Here is a 16,044-nt window from a genome sequence, read left to right as displayed (position 1 = left end):
TTCTACGAACGTGTAATTTAAACTAAACCATTGTGATGAGTTATAAATAGATTGTACATTTATAGTAAATGTAAAGTGTAGAAATACACAGATTGCATCGAATATAATGTGCAAAGATATTGGAAATAAGGTTTTTTTTATATTGTTAAGGATTAACGTAATAAATGAGTTATGATACTTAATTGTATTGAATGAAAGAAAGTTTTATTCAAGTTCAATTTCCATAATTGTATTTCTGTAATAGTGTTAAATAAAGCTACGAATTTATATAAACATGCACGGTCTAATCATAATAGAGAATCTGATATAAACAAAATTAGAAGAGTATGAAACAGAATATCGGCAGTTAGTGAATTCCTGTTTACATATCGTTAACGCCATATATGTTTCAAAGGAAAAAACAAAAGAAAGAAATGCACACTGTAATGTTTCTGGCCTGATGTTTTCTTCGTTTTTCCATATTTTTCACGTACGCAGCATCGTGATGAATCGAACTGTTGAATCTCGGTGACAAATAACAGGAATTACGTGCTGGATGCTAGAGGACCTCTATTTGCGCGTTCAATTGCTCGCGTTAGAATTTCATGGTTCGTACATCCTATACATCCAATAAATTTTGGAATATTATATATTGAGGAGCTACATTGAAGATTATTGTAACGTAAAATTGACACTTGGATTGTAAGAGAAAAGAAGGCTGAGTCGTAACCCAACTATTAATTTTCTTTTATCGAACTTTATTATAAATTTAGCACTTACAAGAACAGAATGACACTGAACCGGAGAGAAAGGGGCTGCACAAGAACAGAAACTAGAACAAGAACTGCCCGAGCTGGCTGAAGTCTCGGCTTATATGCCTTTTGGTTTGAGGATGCTGAGGGGCTTGGTGTAGGTTATGATGTGGAAAAGTGTTCGAACGTCGGAGCTCGATGTCTTATCTCTGTTGTAGGTTGAGATGCGATTGATGTCACATTATCATGGTCATGTGATTGGAATAAAAGGACCTGAATTTTGTGATTTTCTTATCCAGTTGGATAATATAACTGGGTATCTTCACAGTAAGATAGAATATCGTGGTTTATACGATCTTAACATTGTTCCTTTGAGTGATTATGGAATGGTAACTATTAAGTTAGACAACGACACAGGCATTTCCTCTGACGTAAAAAATCTGATAATGGTAAATCATAACTTAGAATATTCTGATTAGTTGCGTCCTAAGATATTTGCTCGATTCCGGGAACGTGGCAACGAAGGGAATTCCATTCGTAGGAAAATACGGAGCATCCGTGGCTAGAATATGGCAAAGAAGAGATTGATTCCCGAAAAAAGAGTAACGATGTGTCAGTCTCTCTCTCGAGTGCGTATATATCATATACAGAGAGGTACGACATACTGTTAACGTATGATAGCGCGAGCGTGAAGTATCACTGTTGGAGCATTGCGAAATTTTCGTAAAAATGAGCATCGTTGAGTGGCATCTCTTAGTTAACCATCAAGCGTACAAGTAGAAGATTCTTAAGATTTACGTGATTGATTTCTGATAATTCGGTGCCTACAAATCAATGACTTTTAAGATGAATTATAGTTGCACACGCAAACACGAGCAGTTTTCACCGCAAAGGTTACTTTTATGTAATGTTGTACGCGCGAAAGTATTCATTTCTGTTACCACGCTATTGCTGTTTTGTAAATTTTAGTAGCACAACTATCGGTAATGTGCGATAAAACATGCCATATAATAGATAATTGTAAGTGAAATGACAAGGCGATGGTATAAATAGGTACTTCGACGAAAGTTGGTACAAGTATATCTACGATTCTCAGGAGTAAGTAGTGAGGTAAGTAGGAACGAAATATACAATAAGAATTGAATTTATATAGAGTATTTTGTTATAAATCTTCCTATGTACCTATAGAAACGTGTTTAATATTTTCGAGTATCCAGATTTTTCTATTAAAAGTTATCTGAAATTAATGATTTTCCTGATTTGTACCTTTCTCCTAAGTTTCTTGTAGTCGTCTTACTAACTCAACAGAAATCAACGTTAATTTTACAAAAAGAGCTATGGAGCTTTTTAGCGATTTGCACAAATGAAAATTTTGAAGCTTGTCACTGCGACGAGTTTGATCGTTCTAGTGTTATACTAAACAATCTTCAAACATGAAATTACACAGAAACGTATGTCGATGATATTTGTCATTCCTACGATCTATTTCACATGATCGTGCTTCCTGTCTAATGCAAATTCAATTTATAATACGAACTCGGTTTCCTTTATTGTTGTCAGTCTTTCTAAATCGCCACAGTTTTTCGCTCTTTGTTGCAAAACGTTGAATCATAGTGTGAACCAAGTTTCTTTTATTAGATTCATTCATTGTTATCAGTCCTGCGTCTTTTCGATTCGTCACTTTTTTATTTTAGGACGATGATTGGCTTCAATATACTGTTCGCATGTTTGGCGTTAATTGTCCTGCATCCATCGGTTCAAGCGGGGCGCACTAAAGGTTTGCACTTTAAGTTGTCTTTTTCCATACTGCAGATTGCAGTACGATCTCGTCACACAGCCTTTATCAGTGAAAAAAGCGAAGTCACGCGTGACCACATAAAATTGAATGGAACACGTTTGATTTTTTATTTTCGAGATGGTCACGAAGTTAATGGTCACGAAGTTACTGGGAAAATTCCACCTAAGTATTCACCTCTTCACCGGTTTTGTTTCTGAAAAATGCTTCGTTAACTTCGCGAATATTCCAACGACTCGCTTCACGTAGAAAACAAACGTGATAACCAGGATAATCGTGAAACAACCAGCGAGGACGAATTAATTCATCACTCTACTGTCAATTCTCTAAATATAATAACTTCTTTCACTATAAATGTTTTATAGCAACCTCGAATGTGCCCTTGCGTCCACCACACTGTGGTTTTAGCAACGTTACACATACCAGGGTGGTTGGCGGTAAACCAGCTAAGCTTGGTACGTTTTATGTCTTTCTTTTCGATTAATCTTTCCGTTTAATTAGAAGCGATTTACTATGAAGCATAAACTTGAAAGGCACTAGCCAGCATATCAAAGTACAGTATGGACAGAGATCGAAAATTGTTAGGGGAGAAATTATATGTTTGAACTTATGAGTTCCGTATAATTCAAGTAGAAATTTTATGGAATTATCTAATACTTGTTATTACATTGTAGTCAAAATTTAATTTCTCTTTTAATCAAATCTTTATTTGAGAGTATTTGTACGTATCGTCCTTTGCATGATCGAATATCGAATACATAATAATAGCGTTTAACTCATTACGCGAGAGGAAATTATGCATGTTCACAACTATACTATTGCATTTCAGGTGCTTGGCCATGGATCGCTGCATTAGGTTATATTGATTGCGCTGATCCAGATGGAGAACCGTTTTGGGGCTGCGGAGGTTCCCTGATATCGGCTAGGCATGTTTTGACTGCAGCACATTGCGTAGAAATTTTTGGATTGTACGTGGTTCGTATCGGGGACTTAGATCTAGGACGAGATGATGATGGAGCGCATCCTGTTCAAATAGAAATCGAATATGTACTAGAACATCCTAATTATACTAACGGTACACACCATGATGATATTGCTATTCTTAAACTGAAGAAAGATGTTCCATTTTCGGGTAAGTCTTCAAATATTATTGAGTTTCTAATATCTATGCTACTGGGTATTACTGAAGTATCATTTCGTTAAATTTCTTACTGTATATGTATATTGTATTATAAAACGTGTAGAATTCTTCCTTATACATCTCGTCCCTCGTTTTCTTCACTATGATTTATTTCTTTACTTTTCAGAATATATACGTCCTATTTGTCTCCCCATAGACCAGCCCTTACGAAATAACAACTTCGAGGGTTTCCATCCTTTCGTTGCTGGATGGGGAGCGGTAGGATATGGTAAGTAATACTAATTTCATAACAAAATGAAATTTGTTCCAGTTCTAAATGTCCCTCTCATTTTCTTCGTAGGTGGAAATTTGAGTGACGCATTACTGGAAGTACAAGTGCCAGTGATTAGCAACACCGAATGCAAGAAAGGTTATTGGCCAATTGACAAGCAGCGTATCACCACAAAAGTAATATGCGCCGGCGAGAAAGGAAAGGATGCTTGTCAAGTAATTAAATAACAGATTTACCATAAATTATACAGTATCTGATGATAACTCAATTCGAATCAACGTCAAATCGAGTTCTTAAATATTGGAAATATTATTAAAGTTAACTTAAGACTTTTGTCCACTTCTCACACATCATTATTATATTTAATATAATTTCTTTCTAATCTTAGTTTTTCTTAAAATACATATAACATGTACATTAAAAATTGGAATATATCAATACATAAATTAATAATAGATTGTTACTGTATATAAGTATAATTTCAATATAATTCGATAGAAATATTTCAGTAATCTTGATTAAAAATTTAACGATCGTTTCAGGGTGACAGCGGCGGACCACTGATAATACCACAGCAATTCACCTACTATCAAATAGGTATTTTGTCCAGTGGTCACAGGTGTGGCACTGCTAGATTTCCCGCCGTTTACACTAGGGTCACGTCGTACTTTGACGACTTCATTCTGCCAGTGTTGCAAAATTATTAGTGTCTCATAAATATAATTTTTCGTGTACGAGAAGCAAAGCTGGAATTTATAATTGTGGTGATAACAGCCAGCTCAGACTTATTGTTTTGTATGGCACGGATTATAGCCTTAACATGCATGAAATGTCACTTTGAAGCGACACTAATTTTTTAGACACGCTAAAAATGCACGACATAGAGATATAAAAATGATAAACGAACATTAATTAAATTACTATTTCCGCTCCTTCTTTTTTGATGGTAATAATAAATCAACTTTCGCAAAGCTTTTATAAATCTTATTTCTGATGTATCAAGAGCATATTCCACATAGAACGTTTACTCTTTGTATGTATATGCAAAATTTCGGACTACTCTGAAACATTTCATAAGATAGAGAGCTTCCAGAAGTTCCAGAAACAAAGATAAACCTCGCGTCTTTCAAAACTATTGTTTTCCGTTGAAAATTTTCTGTCTATTCCTGAAATTACGTGAATCCTCGAAATTTTACTTATTCTTTTATCACTTCCTAATTAAATACACTCTTTCTGCATGTTTAGCTGTATGTAACAGAAATTTCCATTCAGCCAGAGGTATACTTATACATTACAGATATTTACAAAACACTTTAATTCCCAATCTATTATGATGCATAAAAAAATTTATAATGTTAAATCTATTCGTATTTTATTGCGTGTAAGTATAGATATAGTGACGTACATTATCTTTGAACGTACATTACCATTACTCCGTTGAATGCTTCAATATTGCGCATATTTACCGTACTTTATACAGACTTTGTAAAAGTACTTTGTATGATTCTTCAGATTATTAATCAAAATGCTGGTGCATAAAGAAGTGGTACAATGATGTGTAGTCTAGTGTCATTTGTGAATATCAAGGAGTCTCCCCTACATTTGCTCAAGTATATATCTTTGACTATACTCTATTGAAAATGTATAATTATTAGAGTATGAATAATTAATTTTTAATTCTATCAGAATTTTAATGAGATTGTACCTTGGGAAAAAAGAATTAATACCTTGATATCATATATACAATAAATTTTGGAACATTATACAATGAAGAGTCAAATTATCATGGTCATGTGATTGGAATAAAAGGACCTCAATTTGATGATATTCTTAGGAAGTTAGATAATATAACTAGGTATATGATATTCACAATAAGATAGAATACCATGGTTTACATGATCTTAGTATTGTTCATTTAAATGATCATGAAATAGCAACTGTTAAGTTAGACAGCATAATAGATTTTACAAACTATGTTAACAGCTCTGATTACAAATCTGTGGTTACCTCCCCAAGATTACACATTTTCTCCAATTCTGGTATGTTGCTTCATCGTACGAGCTATTAAGTCTATTTAAATTATTAGTAACAGATTCCTTTTTCTGCAACTCAAAACAAAAATTCTGAATCTCATATGGATGAATGATGTTAATAATTTGTGTCTCTTTTCAGATTAAACAATTTTCTTCTAGAGCCAAAGAGCCCTTCTAGAAGATAAACTTCTAAAGCCCACAGTTCGCTGAAATTGCCAGAGAATTCAATTAAATGGCAAATTAAACCATTGAACTGAATCTGTTTCCAATCGTGAGCTTGGAGGTTCTACCCTTTGAATTTTTAAACCAGTCAACCTTCTTTTGTACGTATGGTAACGAATATAATTCATAAACTAATGAAGTGTGTAATTCAATTGAAAGCTCTTTTCACTGAATTCAGTTTAGACTAAGAAAAATGATATAATAACGAAATTATCAATTTACAATTTATAGAGCGTATACTTTATTCGAAAGTGAAGTTTATTACTGCAAATATTAGTTGGCTATTTATAGCCTGTTTGAAAAGGTGATTTAATTTCGATTGATTTTCGATAAGTTTTTGTTGGTTTACTCAGGTTAATTAATCTCCAATAAAATAGAAATACCAATCCGGTAGTAAAATTGCTTTCTTGCTTATAACTTTTTTACTAATTAGCGATGCACGATTCCAGACCAGTAAATATTTTTCCATCGGGAGAAGTCTTACAATTAAATCTCGGTCTCGAATGGATTAAAATGAAATACATATTTGCAGCTTCAACATCTTCAATATCGAGGAGATTCAAACTTTACAAATAAAAGCGGCCTGTTCCCCTTTCCACGACAGACTCTCATACCATATCCGCTCTTATCCAGGCTTTTATTTGAAACCAGCAATGCGTTAATTTACAATTTAAATTTACCCGGACCATCCACTAAATCGTCAGCCCTTTATAAATATATAATAAACCCAGAACATGTGCCTGTGCCCCTGGTATCGACACTTGTGATGTTCGTACCGGAACCTTTGTACAATTTCAATTTGTCACGCGTGAATATCGATTCTTCCAAGGGTCCCAGCTTTGTGCGGCTAAATCCTTTAGAACGATTAAAATGATACTAATGATATGGTATTTTTTACAAAGATTTAACATATCCATAAAATAGGAAGTTTCGTGCTCTCCTATTTTATATTAATTATAAATTAATAAGTTTTATATGTGTTATTTATAGATCTAATAAATTTTTTATTGGTTTACAGCAGGTGCTCCGGGTATAAACAGACGACAAACGAACAAATAGAAATTCAAACTATTGTCGTTGTTTAACTCGCATGGGACTATAAGCTCGAATTGGACTTAAACGTTACGATCGTCGAGAATAATTACTATATATACCCTGTACGACGGGCAGAGAATCTTAAGTTATTAACGGCAATTCCTTTGTGCATGATTCAGGTTTATTAACAACCTGTAATGGATAATCATCGATGAACTCTTTTTGAATAAAGTTCACATTTATAAAGTAAACACAATAAAATACGACAGGACAATTGTAATCGATAAATAACATTTTATTAGGATATTATAAGAAGCTAAGATATCGAGTTCTAATTGTGAATATCAAGCGCTCGTCGTTCGAGGAGATTACCAATATTTTCTTCCTTAACAATATTAATTACGAAGTTTCGATACCGTTTATGACATTAAGATCTCTTGATAAAGTTGTATCGTTAAAATCTTACTGTTCCTAGGGAAAATATATAGTTAATATATATAGTTAAATATATATAGTTAAAACCGGAATATATATAGTTAAAACTTCCAGAGGAGCATCTCGCAGACAAATTATTGATTATTAGTGTCGATTGACTGTAATCGACATTTGGTGCGTGAAGTTGTATGTTTCGCGAACATGCGTTGATGCAGGGATTCTGTTGCAAATCATAAACTACGATACGTACTTCTCGCTACGATTCGGTGAATCGACGCCGCGAAGTAGTCGCTCCCCAGTTTCGGTTAAGATAACAGAGGTGGTTAAATGAATATGACACAGTAGAGTAAGTTATATTTCACCGTTTATTCCAACAACTTATAACGAAGGCAGTTACGCTGGTGCGTATGTACGAGATGAGTGAGTGACTGATCTACGGGTGTGTATACCCGGTTAAAAAGATGTTGACCGTTCGAAGGATGTAAAATCAGTACTGTCTTGGGAGACGATGCTGTCTCGGAGGAAAGCTAAGGATGGGTGTGTCTAGCGCACGGGACCATCGGATTTGTTGGTGACGATTTTAGTTAGGAGAGTGAGGGAATAGGCTTCGTTGTTAATTGGTTAAACGAAGGGTCTTAACCGCCCTCGAGAGAAGGTGGTTAGTGGGAGGAAAGTTGCAGCGTACGTGAGAAAAACTAACTTTCCCTTGTCCAGCCGTGGTAGACAATAGTCTTTAGAAATTCTTCGGAAATAGACGTTTGTTTGGTTTGAAGGACCTTTACTAGGAAATCTATGAGATTTATGGAAGGTGTAGTATCGGAATATATTAATAATGGATTGAAAATACAGATATTAGTTAGACAGAGAAACGATGTTTGATTAACAGGAAAACTACATGCAACGCTCGTATTTACAACAAATAACTTGACAACTATTTGGTAACTCTCTCTCTCTCTCTCTCACTAGCAATTCTAACACTCGACAACACTCGCAACTCAATTCTAACGACTCTATGCTTCGACGTCTCGATCAACTCTGATTCTCGCAACACGCACACTTTTCGATTCGCCTTGGATAGCGAAACCGTCCTTCTTCTAACGTTGTCTACTGTTTCCTTCATACCTATGTAAGAACTACCAACTACTTAGTCACGTAGACACTCTTAAATGTAAACGAACCACAGAAACACGACGTACACGGTTTTTCTATTTTCAGCCGATCTCCAATCAAAGCTATTCTACGATATTACAAAGGTACTTTTTTTTTATTTATTTGTTGAAATTACAATCAATTCTCGCGTTGAGAATTTTCAGTAATTTTTCTGACGTGGCGCAGTGACATGGCTGTTTATTTACAATAAGTTAATACTTATTATAGATAGGTATAATTTATAAGTATTATAAGTAAGTGCATATGCTTAATTTGGATAACTAAATGAATCTAACGTTTAGGTCTAGCGGGTAGTGCCTCTTCAGCCTGCGAATCTGGTCCGTCGTATCGAGTAGTCCAGCGATTAGGGGGTTTCGGTGTTTGTTAACTCTTTTGCTATATCTGTCGCTATATTTTGCTATTTCCTCTTTGACTGTAGGTATCTTGAGGTCGCGATGGATGGTTTCGTTGGTAACATACCAAGGTGCGTCTATTAAGGCTCTTAGCGTTTTCGATTGGAATCGTTGTAGTATTTCGATGTTGGAGTTACTTGGACAGCAACAGCTGGTGATACTGTCATACACCTCCATTTATAAACTTTCGAAAATCGATGTGACCTTCAAACTTTAGTGTATTCTGTTTCACAGCACAAAATGTTTCCGAAACGTACGTTTATTGTTACAATAAACTTGACTAGTGGCTCTGAAATACTATCCTTGAAAAAACAATGGGGAAATTGGAGCAAAAAAAAGAAGGAAATAAACAAAGACCTTGTTGGTTCGTAAAAATAAAATATGCTGCAGGAAAAACTTTTTCCAACGGATTGAGATGCGACAAGCTTTAAAAGCTATGACGCGAATCGAGCGTTTGTCTACAAGAGCACATTTTCGGTGGATATATATGTCGGAATGACATTGGGGATAGGGTTGTCGGTGTTTGAGGAGTCTTCATTGAAGGTAGCCATCGTTGCGGTGTAACGAAGATACGATTTATTGACACAGGTATGTGAGGTGGTATGGTGATAGGTGCGTAAGGAACTACTCTTGGTGTTTTTAACGAACAATAGTTTAATTAGAACTAATCAACAATCAGAGTTAACAATTAACAATTAACAATTACACTTAACAGACAACTGGTAACAACTAACAAATAACGATAAACACCGAGAGATCATTCGACGCATTGCTATACAAATAGTACCGAGGAGTTACACATTTAATGGCGTAAGGCAGACTGTCTGCCCTTTTGTTTCGGATCGCGCAGATTCTTCCCTTCGTAGCCCAACGATATCCCCCACTAGCGTGCATTCATTAGATGTGCCGCCAGTGCTGACACGTGTATGCTCTTCCGAGAATTCGGCGGAAAGAGTGTAAAGATATCGATGGTACATTGGGCACGTCGGTGTTGCGCTTTGGCGGCGTCGCGCTTTGCATCCGGAGCCGTTGAAAAGTTCCGTGGACCGTGCCGCCACATATGAATAACACAGGTTTGACAATCTACCACGGCGGTGAGACGTCCGCGACACTAGTGACAGTGGTCTCCGGTTCAATAACGAAACCGCGGCCAACGGGATGACAGATGGGCGTTCTCGCTGAATCTAAGTCTGACTCGTAAAAATAATTGCTGAGCGTAAAGACGTTACTCTTTGGTCGACGGGAGCGCGTAAAAGAATGCCCGTCCCGTCCCGATGATGCCACAGAGGAAAACTATAATGGGGTGTGTCTAAGGACACGAGATCATCTCGGTGACAAATAACAGGAATTACGTGCTGGATGCTAGAGGACCTCTATTTGCGCGTTCAATTGCTCGCGTTAGAATTTCATGGTTCGTACATCCTATACATCCAATAAATTTTGGAATATTATATATTGAGGAGCTACATTGAAGATTATTGTAACGTAAAATTGACACTTGGATTGTAAGAGAAAAGAAGGCTGAGTCGTAACCCAACTATTAATTTTCTTTTATCGAACTTTATTATAAATTTAGCACTTACAAGAACAGAATGACACTGAACCGGAGAGAAAGGGGCTGCACAAGAACAGAAACTAGAACAAGAACTGCCCGAGCTGGCTGAAGTCTCGGCTTATATGCCTTTTGGTTTGAGGATGCTGAGGGGCTTGGTGTAGGTTATGATGTGGAAAAGTGTTCGAACGTCGGAGCTCGATGTCTTATCTCTGTTGTAGGTTGAGATGCGATTGATGTCACATTATCATGGTTATGTGATTGGAATAAAAGGACCTGAATTTTGTGTAAGATAGAATATCGTGGTTTATACGATCTTAACATTGTTCCTTTGAGTGATTATGGAATGGTAACTATTAAGTTAGACAACGACACAGGCATTTCCTCTGACGTAAAAAATCTGATAATGGTAAATCATAACTTAGAATATTCTGATTAGTTGCGTCCTAAGATATTTGCTCGATTCCGGGAACGTGGCAACGAAGGGAATTCCATTCGTAGGAAAATACGGAGCATCCGTGGCTAGAATATGGCAAAGAAGAGATTGATTCCCGAAAAAAGAGTAACGATGTGTCAGTCTCTCTCTCGAGTGCGTATATATTATATACAGAGAGGTACGACATACTGTTAACGTATGATAGCGCGAGCGTGAAGTATCACTGTTGGAGCATTGCGAAATTTTCGTAAAAATGAGCATCGTTGAGTGGCATCTCTTAGTTAACCATCAAGCGTACAAGTAGAAGATTCTTAAGATTTACGTGATTGATTTCTGATAATTCGGTGCCTACAAATCAATGACTTTTAAGATGAATTATAGTTGCACACGCAAACACGAGCAGTTTTCACCGCAAAGGTTACTTTTATGTAATGTTGTACGCGCGAAAGTATTCATTTCTGTTACCACGCTATTGCTGTTTTGTAAATTTTAGTAGCACAACTATCGGTAATGTGCGATAAAACATGCCATATAATAGATAATTGTAAGTGAAATGACAAGGCGATGGTATAAATAGGTACTTCGACGAAAGTTGGTACAAGTATATCTACGATTCTCAGGAGTAAGTAGTGAGGTAAGTAGGAACGAAATATACAATAAGAATTGAATTTATATAGAGTATTTTGTTATAAATCTTCCTATGTACCTATAGAAACGTGTTTAATATTTTCGAGTATCCAGATTTTTCTATTAAAAGTTATCTGAAATTAATGATTTTCCTGATTTGTACCTTTCTCCTAAGTTTCTTGTAGTCGTCTTACTAACTCAACAGAAATCAACGTTAATTTTACAAAAAGAGCTATGGAGCTTTTTAGCGATTTGCACAAATGAAAATTTTGAAGCTTGTCACTGCGACGAGTTTGATCGTTCTAGTGTTATACTAAACAATCTTCAAACATGAAATTACACAGAAACGTATGTCGATGATATTTGTCATTCCTACGATCTATTTCACATGATCGTGCTTCCTGTCTAATGCAAATTCAATTTATAATACGAACTCGGTTTCCTTTATTGTTGTCAGTCTTTCTAAATCGCCACAGTTTTTCGCTCTTTGTTGCAAAACGTTGAATCATAGTGTGAACCAAGTTTCTTTTATTAGATTCATTCATCGTTATCAGTCCTGCGTCTTTTCAATTCGTCACTTTTTTATTTCAGAAAAATGATGGATCGCAAAGTGTTGTTTGCATGTTTGGTGTTAATTACTCTCCTGCATCCATTAGTTCACATGGTGTCTGGCGAAGGTTTGCACTTTAAGTTGTCTTTTTCCATGCACTTCAGATTCTAATACGACCTCGTCACGGAACCTTCGAGCTATTTCGAAATTTTACGCGTTTGTTAATTAGCACCGAAAAGAAAGAAGCTACGCAATACCACATAAAATACAAACGATTTTTATAATTTTTTATTTTCGAGATGGCGACGAAGTTAGTGGCAAAACTGAACTTGATTATTCACGTCTACTTCCCCGGTTTAGTTTCCAGAAAAAGATTCGTTAACTTCGCGAATATTCCAACGACCCGTTTTACGTACAAAATGAACGTGATAAACATTGCATCACGTCAATGAAAACTATTGGCGTAATGCCTAAGATAAAGGTGCAAAGATATTCTCGGAATTTCCAATGACAACTTTATAGATTTCTAGTTTAATGTCAGTACTGCACTTGAATCACTTTTACCTAACTGTGTTACATACTGTCGCTGAGAATTTTCCTAATTGCATAAAATGATTCACTAAAAATTGTCCTGAATTCCTAAGAATTTATTTACCGCAAAACTGAGAAAGTGTTTATTTAAAAAATGAGGTTGAAGGTAGTCCTTTCCTTTCAAGTATGGCTAACACAATATCTAATCAATTAAAACTTTATATTTTCACGTCGAAAGTTGTCTGTTGGGCAATCCGGTAGACTTGATCGGCTTTTTATTTCGAAAGTTGAGTAATCGATGTCGCGTTCTTACGTATCTTCGAACTGTATAAATGTATATACAATAAATAACAATTTTAAAATTGTTTGATCTAGAATGTACAACACCGAACAATCAAACAGGCAACTGTCTCAACATTAAAACATGTAACCCTCTGCAAAAAATACTGCAGACACAGGGTCATACAGCTACCGATTTTTTGAGGCAATCACTATGCAGATATGAGGGCCATGATCCGATCATTTGTTGTCCAAACGATCCAAACAAGGAGAAGAGAGGGATTTTAATAGAAACTGTGTATAAGTACGTGACCTTGCGTCCACCATATTGTGGTTTCAGCAACGGCGAGCATCCCAGGGTGGTTGGTGGTAAACCAGCTAAGCTTGGTACGTTTTATCTGTTCCTTTCCGATTAATAATAAGCGATTTACTGCGAAGAATGAACTTTAAAGGTACTTACGCGAGAGAAAATGATGTATGTTCACAACTATGTCTATTGCGTTTTAGGTGCTTGGCCGTGGATCGCTGCATTAGCTTTTCGTAATCCCCAAAACCCAGATATACTGAACCAGAATGGAAATGCGGAGGTTCCCTGATATCGGCTAGGCATGTTTTGACCGCAGCACATTGTGCAATACGCAGTGACTTGTACGTGGTTCGTATCGGAGACTTAAACCTAAACGAGAATGACGACGGAGCGCATCCTATTCAAATGGGATTCGAATCTAAACTAATACACCCTGATTATACTCCCAATATACACAATCATGATATTGCCATTCTTAGATTGGTGGAGGAGGTGCCATTTTCGAGTAAGTCCTCAAATATTGTTGAGTATATGCTATTGAGTATTAATGGAGAATCGTTTCCTAAAATTTCTTACCGTACACACATATTGTATCATAAAACATGTACTATTCTTTCTTATACTTTTCGTCATTCATTTCCTTCACTTTCATTTGTTTTCTTATTTTTCAGAGTACATACATCCCATTTGTCTCCCCATTGAGGAGTCCCTACGAAATAAAAACTTCGTGGGCTATAACCCCCTTGTTGCTGGATGGAGAGCATTAAGATATAGTAAGTGATAACAATTTTACAATAAAATTAAACAGTTCCAGTCTTAAATGTCTTTCTCATTTTCTTCGTAGGAGGATCACGAAGTGATGTATTAATGGAAGTATAAGTGCCAGTGGTTAGCAACGCCGAATGTAAGACAGCTTATTCCAAATTTCCTAATGCACCTATCACTGATGGTGTAATATGCGCCGGGTATGCTCAGGGTGGAAAGGATGCTTGTACGGTAATTAAGTAACAGATTAACAACAAATTATACGGTGTCTGAAGACGCATTAATTCGAATCAACATCAAATCGACGTCTTAAACTTTAAAAATAATGGATAAACACAATTTAATAGTTTAGTTTAATATTTAATAGTTATTTAATAGTTAAATAGTTATGGTATTTAATCTAATTTCCTTCTAATCTTAGTTATAGCATAATTATTTCAATATAATTCGATTGATATATTTCAGTATCTTTGATTAAAAATTTAACGATCGTTTAAGGGTGACAGCGACGGACCACTGATGATACGACAGCAATTAACCTTCTATCTAATAGGTGCTGTGTCTTATGGTCATGCGTGTGCTGTAGCTGGATATCCTGGTGTTTACACTAGGATCACTTCGTACCTCGACAACTTCATTCTCCCAGCGTTGCAATAATACGATTATTACTGTTCCATAAATGTCATTTTTCGTGTACGAAAGGTAAAGTTGGATTTTCTTATTGTGGAGATAAGAGACAGCTCAAATTTATATTGTTTTTTACGTCAAGAATTATAGTCTTAAAATGCATGAAATGTAACATCGAAACTACACTAATTTTTTACGTACGTTATACTTGTACCACTTAGATACGTAAAGATTATAAACGACCATTAAATAAATTTCCATTAATCATATTTATACTAATTTTGATAATAATAAACCAACTCTCTGAAGGTTTCTATAAATTTTCTTTCTGATGTATCAAGAGCCTGATTAAATATTCCATTTAAAACGTATACTTCTTGTATGTAAATACAAAATTTTCCGGCTAATCTAAAACGCTTCATAAGATAGAGAGCTTCTAGAGGTTGGGACACAGAAAGTTCATAAAATACAAGATAAATCTCGAGTCTTCAAAAACTATTTTTTATTCGCTAAAAATGTCCTGTATGCACATGCAATCACGTGCAACATCGAAACTTCGCTTATTTTTTATCACTTTCCAATTCAATACACTGTTTCTGCATTTTTGACTATATGTGTAATATCAAAAAAAGGGGGGGTATACGCTTGGTCTATCATATATTTAAGTTTGAGTTTTCTCGGGATAGTATAAGTTGTAAATTTAAGATATAGACTAAGAATCGTAAGAGTGCTGGGGAAGAGAGAAAGAGAGAGAGAGAGAGAGAGAGAGAGAGTGTGTGTGTGTAAGTAAGAGGGTATGCCTTGGTGATGTCAAAGCCAAATGAGTAATGGAGTGTTGAGGCTCAGTATTTTTTGACCTGGGAAGATAGACGTTGTAAGCCGAGTGTTAGACGTAGGAAAATATTTTTTTTTTATTATTATTTATTAAAATTACAATGAATTCTCGCGTTGAGAATTTTCAGTAATTTTTCTTGCGTGGCGCAGTAACATGGCTAATTATTTATAATAAGTTAATACTTGTTATAGATAAGTATAATTTGTAGTCAGTTTTTGGGTATTGCTTGTTAAAATAAAACTAAACTTCACTTCAAATAGAACATCCTTTCTTGTCCTTACTCTAGACTATTTAGATACTACATATGTAT

At 35.5% G+C, this 16,044-nt stretch overlaps 2 protein-coding genes, 1 long non-coding RNA gene and 1 pseudogene across 4 annotated transcripts in view; 3 read left to right on the top strand and 1 right to left on the bottom strand.

The window, feature by feature from the left end:
- The window catches only part of LOC126877786 (venom protease-like), an 18,639-nt gene extending 13,233 nt beyond the window's left edge, over window positions 1-5,406 (top strand). Inside the window, exons 2-7 of the mRNA XM_050640310.1 lie at window positions 1,838-2,508; window positions 2,892-2,981; window positions 3,356-3,658; window positions 3,834-3,935; window positions 4,008-4,153; window positions 4,481-5,406. Coding sequence (XP_050496267.1) covers window positions 2,430-2,508; window positions 2,892-2,981; window positions 3,356-3,658; window positions 3,834-3,935; window positions 4,008-4,153; window positions 4,481-4,645 — 885 coding nt within the window. The 5' untranslated portion in view covers window positions 1,838-2,429 and the 3' untranslated portion in view covers window positions 4,646-5,406. The remainder of the gene's footprint in view (window positions 1-1,837; window positions 2,509-2,891; window positions 2,982-3,355; window positions 3,659-3,833; window positions 3,936-4,007; window positions 4,154-4,480) is intronic.
- LOC126877787 (venom protease-like) overlaps window positions 1-6,118 on the top strand; it is a 28,049-nt gene extending 21,931 nt beyond the window's left edge. Inside the window, exons 7-8 of the mRNA XM_050640312.1 lie at window positions 5,419-5,548; window positions 5,625-6,118. The gene's annotated coding sequence lies outside the window, so the exon portion shown is untranslated. The remainder of the gene's footprint in view (window positions 1-5,418; window positions 5,549-5,624) is intronic.
- Window positions 183-11,025, bottom strand: LOC126877791 (uncharacterized). Of its 2 annotated transcripts, none has more exons than XR_007695332.1 (2): window positions 10,809-11,025; window positions 183-598 (listed from the first exon to the last, which is right to left on the bottom strand). It is a non-coding gene; the product is annotated as an uncharacterized LOC126877791 (long non-coding RNA). The 2 variants fall into 2 exon arrangements; XR_007695331.1 differs by lacking the exon at window positions 10,809-11,025 and adding an exon at window positions 760-827.
- Window positions 1,699-16,044, top strand: LOC126877789 (venom serine protease Bi-VSP-like; annotated as a pseudogene).

This window comes from Bombus huntii, unplaced genomic scaffold (assembly GCF_024542735.1).
Source record: "Bombus huntii isolate Logan2020A unplaced genomic scaffold, iyBomHunt1.1 ctg00000245.1, whole genome shotgun sequence".
Lineage (NCBI taxonomy): Eukaryota > Metazoa > Arthropoda > Insecta > Hymenoptera > Apidae > Bombus > Bombus huntii.
Note: the sequence above shows the minus strand (reverse complement) of the source record. Positions and strands in the feature narration are given on the sequence as shown.